This window comes from Buceros rhinoceros, unplaced genomic scaffold (genome assembly GCF_000710305.1).
Source record: "Buceros rhinoceros silvestris isolate BGI_N320 unplaced genomic scaffold, ASM71030v1 scaffold10652, whole genome shotgun sequence".
Lineage (NCBI taxonomy): Eukaryota > Metazoa > Chordata > Aves > Bucerotiformes > Bucerotidae > Buceros > Buceros rhinoceros.
The window spans coordinates 34,981-40,680 of record NW_010400716.1 but is presented as its reverse complement, the minus strand read 5'-3'; the positions used below and the strand labels follow the sequence as shown (position 1 = coordinate 40,680).

At 48.1% G+C, this 5,700-nt stretch overlaps 1 protein-coding gene across 1 annotated transcript in view; it reads left to right on the top strand.

Moving 5' to 3' along the window:
- The window catches only part of RAB31 (RAB31, member RAS oncogene family), a gene marked incomplete at its 5' end in the record, with an annotated part of 32,825 nt that overhangs the window by 9,203 nt on the left and 17,922 nt on the right, over window positions 1–5,700 (top strand). Inside the window, one exon of the mRNA XM_010131998.1 lies at window positions 5,676–5,699. Coding sequence (XP_010130300.1) covers window positions 5,676–5,699 — 24 coding nt within the window. The remainder of the gene's footprint in view (window positions 1–5,675; window position 5,700) is intronic.

Sequence of the window (5,700 nt, the reverse complement as noted above, 5' to 3'; positions counted from 1 at the left end):
GGAGCGGGGAGCCAGCGGGGGGGTGTAGCCCGGCAGGAGGGTGCCAGGAGCTGCTGCCATGAGTTAGCGTTCCCTGCCGTGCCTGGCAGATTGAGTGATCCAGGCTGTCTCCAGCAGCGTTTGTCAGCCTCTAGATAAATAGGCAGGAGTGGCAGTTTTTTATTTCTGTGTTTATTTGTCCTCTGTTTTGCCAGCAACACATACAACATGGTTAAGAGACCTGCACTACCGCAGCTCGGGTGTGATTCACGTTGTGTTGCCATGAGTTTGTTTTTTATCTTCTAAGAAAAACTTCTTTACACAGAGGGTCATCAAGCATTGGCCCAGGCTGCCCAGGGCAGTGGTGGAGTCCCCATCCCTGGAGGGGTTTCCCAGCCCTTGTGTCGAGGTGGTGCTGAGGGACAGGGGGCAGTGGGGACCTGGCAGTGCTGGGGGAACGGGGGCACTCGATGAGCTTAAAGGTCTCTTAAACGAGAGGATTCTGTGATTCTATGGCTACTCCATGGCTTTTTCTTCTTCCCCATTCTGTGCTGTTAGCACAGAGGGGATGTGAAAAGCATCACCTACCACCAAATACTGGTGAGTTGCACAGGAAACAGCTAAATACTTCACAGCTTTGGAATAGGTGCTGGGAATTCATGGAATCACAGACTGGTTTGGGTTGAAGGGACCTTCCAAGCTCACCCAGTCCCACCCCCTGCAGGGAGCAGGGACATCTGCACCCAGAGCAGGGGGCTCAGAGCCCCAAGGGCCAACCTGACCTGCCATGGGGCCAGCCATGGGGCTGCTCCCACCTCTCGGGGCAGCCTGCGCCAGGCTCTCCCCACCTCAGTGTCAAACATTTCTCCCTTCTCTCTGGTCTGAATCTCCTCTCAGTGGAAAATGATGAGAAACAGTAGGAATGAAATTCAGTTGTACAAGTAGCAAGTCCCTGCACTTTTTGACTCCCAACAAAAATGTAAAGTTGGAGGTGATATTTGTGGGGGGAACAGAGGAGAAAAGCCACCCGTGAATGTATTTACTGGTTGAAGGATGATCACGCGTGTATACGCAGCCATGAGAAATGTGTCAGGTGTTGGAGAAGTGCAGGTCAGGCTGGTTTCTGTCTCGAGTGCTGCGTACAAACCCGGTCAGTCAGGAAAGGTGAACTGAAGCTCGACCCGGTGCGATTTGTGACCTGGGTGTCCGTGTGGCACAGCCCCGGAGGGCTGCCCGAGCCTTTTCGGTGGCCCTTCTCAGGAAGCAGAGCTGCTCTTCCGCCAAATCTCAAACTGTTCCTCTTTCTCCTAATTTTCGTGGGAATTACTGGACACAGAAATACTGAGCTATAAAATCAAGGTTATCGATGTCGTAGTTTATAATACAGAAAGTAGTCCCGCGAGACTTAATTTTGTGAGCTGATTTTTTTTGTGTGTCGCTTGTTTTGAGCATCTGTCCCACATTTGGTCCTTGACAGATGAAAAATGTGCACGTTGGTATTTTGTGTCCCTTTAACTAGTTTTGCGGGACTCTCCTTTTGCTGGTAATTAGGCCAGAAAAAAGGTTCGAGAGGACTTTGCTTTTGGGCACTGATTTAAAAGCAAAAAAAAAAGCCATGAAATAAACATAATTATTTCCATAAGATTTTTACTGGTGTGTTTGTGATGTTGGAAAACCCATGCTCATAAAACACATTTGTTCAGAGTCTATTATTAGATAATGAAACTTACTCAGAATTACAGTTTTTCTGCCCTTCTGGATTCATTCCGTGCTGCCAAGAGTCTTTTCCTGTTTTCTTGTGGTCAACAGTGATTTCTTACGACTGGAGCACAGTTTATCATCGTGTCTATTGAATAGACTGTACAAAGGAGCGACAAAGGGGATTTAATTTTGGTTTTATTTGCTATTCTGCGCTGCGATAACTGATAACCGTCGGTACTGCTGTACTTTAGTTGTTATTAAACAATTTCAAAGCACTTTTTTTTCCTCACAGAGCACCGGAAATCGTGTTAAGGTGCATTGTAATCTCTTTTTGGTCGTTTTGTCCAACGTAAAATATGAAATCTCAAGTGTCAAGTTTAGCCAAACAGGAGTAGAAGCCTCCGTGCCAGATGAACTCTATCACTTGATATTACTAAAAAACCCAAATCCCGAAGCTACGTGCCCAAACATGGACAAAATGTTTTATGTTTCTTGACAGAAGGAGCAGCTCAAACACAGTTTGACACCATTTGGCGTTTCTCCTATTGAAAGGCAACACACTGTTGAACTGATTAATTAATTGAAGTGATTAATTAATCGCCAGAAACGTTTCCAAAGAAGTTTCCTTTGTTCTGGTGTATTACCTGCACTGATTTGAAATGATTATTGCTTCAATCAGAGGAAAAAAAGAGTAAAGTGCCAGTGGCAGTAGCCTGTACCAGCAGAGATGTGCACAAATTAATTCTGCAAGTGCAGAGTTATTTGAGCGTGGTCTAAACCGAGGTGAGCCTGGCTCCTAGTGGTCCTGTCCTTCCCCCTTTTCCTCAGCCATGCTTTCCCACCCCGTCCTGGGTGGGGAATCCCGATAAAAATCAATGCTAACCAAAAAATGATAATTTGCATCCTGGTTCCCGTGTCCATCCAGTTTTTCAATTATTTTTATTTCGACTTTCTGGCCCTAACACTGGCAATATTCCTCAGTGAAACAGCTCTTATGGGAAGTGTTCTTGTAACCTGGTCAAAAGAACAGGGACATAAATTCCCAAGATGCTGTGCAGGTTCTCCAAGTGCTTTCTGGGGCAGTACTGGGGGAATCTGAAGCATGTGAGTTTAACTGCGTGGCTCCTGCGAAGCGTGGTCAGGGCTATCTGAGAGCTCTTTGTGTAATCTAGATGAAAACCCTGGGAGCAGGGTATGTCACTTCTTCCAGGAGTTTGCGGACTGGCAGGACTGTGCACACACCAGGAAAGGTCAGATCTACCCTCCGCAGTCAGGCTCCCTGATTTTCAGGCTACTTAATGCAACAGACAAGCGCTGACGAGCAGATCTTGGAAATTCTTGAAGTTTGCAGGAGAAAACTTCTTGTCACGGATGCTCAGTGAGCCAGCTAGGAAGGAGGCCCTCCTAGACCGGTATTTGTGAATAGAGGAGAACTCGTGGGGGATGATGGTAGGTGGCTGCCTTGGCCATAGTGATCATGAAATGGTTGAGTGCGACGAGAAGAAGGACAGCAGAGCTGCTACCCTGGACTTGAGGAGAACAAACTTTAGGGAGGTATTTAGCAGAATCTGCTTTTGGGGGCTTTCGAGTGCAGGTCAGTCTTTAAGAACCACCTTTGAGAAGCTCAGGAGCACTCAGTTCCCCTGTGCTGTACGTCAAGCAAGTGGGGCAGAAGAGCAGCTTGGCTGAGCAGAGAGGTCCTCCTGGAGCTCCGGAGGAAAAAGGGGCTGTGCGGTCTCCGGAAGCAAGGTCAGGCTTTGCGGGAAGGATGATGCCAGAGCTGTAGTTCATGTGTGCTGGAAGAAAGGCCAAAGCTCAGTTAGGGTTGAAACCGGCCAGTGTTGTTTCCGGTAACAGGAAGGCCCTTCTTAAGGTCTAAAGAAAACCTTGCACCGATACTTGTTGAAGATGGTCATCTGACTAATAGGGAGGAAGAAAACCGTTGGAAAGGTTTCAGTGCTTTTTTTGCTTCTTATTTAAAAATACTGATAGACCTTGGGCTGCCTGATCCCCTGAGTCGGAGGACTTTTCTTTTGTGGACACTGAAACTGTCAGGGACCAGCAGAATATTCACAAGTCCATGGGCCTGATGGGGTTAATCTCAGAGTTCTGAAGGAGCTAGGTGTTATGGCAGGACCTCTCTCAAGTCTTGGGAGTCTGGGGAGGTCTCTGCTGACTGGAAGCTGGCCAGTGTTATTTCAATCTGCAAAAAGGGCGTGAGGGAAGACCTAGGGAACTACAGATCAGTGAGGCTGACCTCGGTTCCTGGAGAAATTATGGAGAACCTCATACTGGGTACTATCGAAAGGCATTTAAAGAGTAAAGCAATCACCAGGCACAGCCAGCGTGGGTTCACAAAGGGAAAGTCCTGTTTAACTAATGTGATCTTCTGTGATGAGGTCATCTGCCCAATGGCTGGAGGGAAGGTGGTGGATATAGTTTCTCTGGATTTTAGGGTTTTTTTCTATGATCCCTCACACCATCTGTCTGGACAAGTTGTCCAGCCTTGGCTTGAGTGGGTTTATGGTGCACTGGGTGAAGAACTGGGTGAAGGACAGAGCTCAGAGGTTTGTAGTGAATGGAGCTACATCTGGCTGGTGGCCAGCCACCAGCTGCGTTCCTCAGGGCGCAATTCCAGGGCCAGTTCTGCTCAATAGTTTAATCATTGATCTGGATGCAGTTGAATGCACCATGAGTAATGATGATACTAAACTGGGAGGTGCTTTTGAGGCTCTCAGGGGACAAGAGACTTCATGGAGGGATCAGCATTGTTTCAGACTAGATGTTAGGAGACATTTATTTACCCAGAGAGTGGTCAAGCCCTGGAAGAAGCTTCCTGGAGAGGTGGTTGGTGTCAGTGTTTCAGAGGCCTTTGGACAATGCCCTTAATGATGTGCTCTAACTTGTGGTCAGCTCTGAATCAGTCAGGCACTTGGACTAGGTGATGGCTGCAGGTTCCTTCCAACTGAAACAGTCTGTTCGAACACACTGGAAATTTCTGGCGTGATCTGGACAGCCTAAAAGTTCTGGAAAGCGTTTATTGCATTTGACATGCAAGGAATAAAGCCACACACTAAAAGCCCAGAGGCACACGTCTGCCCAACTCCCGCGGGATCCTGGCTGATCCCTTTTCTTCAGACCACACTTCTTGGCTGATTCCTCTTTCTTTTCTCACCCTCCTTCCTGCTGTTTTCTCCTATTAACGAGCTCTCCCACCTGCCTCGCTCCCCAAAACACTCTAGCGCTCGACCATCTGTCACCGCCGCTGTGCACCCGTACCGGCATCGACCTTGAGCCAGGGTGTGCAATCTGACATAAAGAGCTTCCAAACCGGCAGATGAACCGGGGTTACAAGGAACTCGCTTTGTAGATTGTGTGAAACAGCAGGAAACGTGGAGGCCGCCAGGTCTACGTGCTCCGTCTGTAAGTACGGCGCTGAGGAGAGGAGGTGTCCGGTAGCTCTGCAGATCTGGCTTGCAGCGTACCACCTGGATCTGTCCACGTTCACCGGGCAGCGGGGTTCATGCCCTGCCCTGCTCATGCATTTGGTTCAGGAGCTGAGCTCGGTTACCAGCCACAGCTTTAGACGAAGCTTTTGCAGAACACTTGGCAAATAAAAGATGTGTAAAACGGCTGCGCGAGTGCAGCGCGTCTCAGTGTCTTTTCCAAGAAGGGTTTTGGTTTGCTAAAGACTTAAGTTTAGCTGGATCAGCAGAAAGGCTTTTTGACTTCCTTCCTCTATGTAATTACAAGATGAAATGCTAATTCAGCTGCTCAGTCATGGTACGTGGTGAGAATGCTGCTGTTCGTTGGCAAGCTGTCGTTACAACAAACGTATTTATTGCTTAGGGATGGGCAGCCGCTGAAGAGGTCTGTTCTCTGTGGGGTGAAAGTCGGTGGTCCTGCCGCGGCGAGTCTTTGTGAGCTGACAAAACGTGCGATAATTCTGATTTATTAATGATATTTCCTTTGTTGGGGGGGTTATGTCTTACCAGTTTCATTCCTTGGCTCCGATGTACT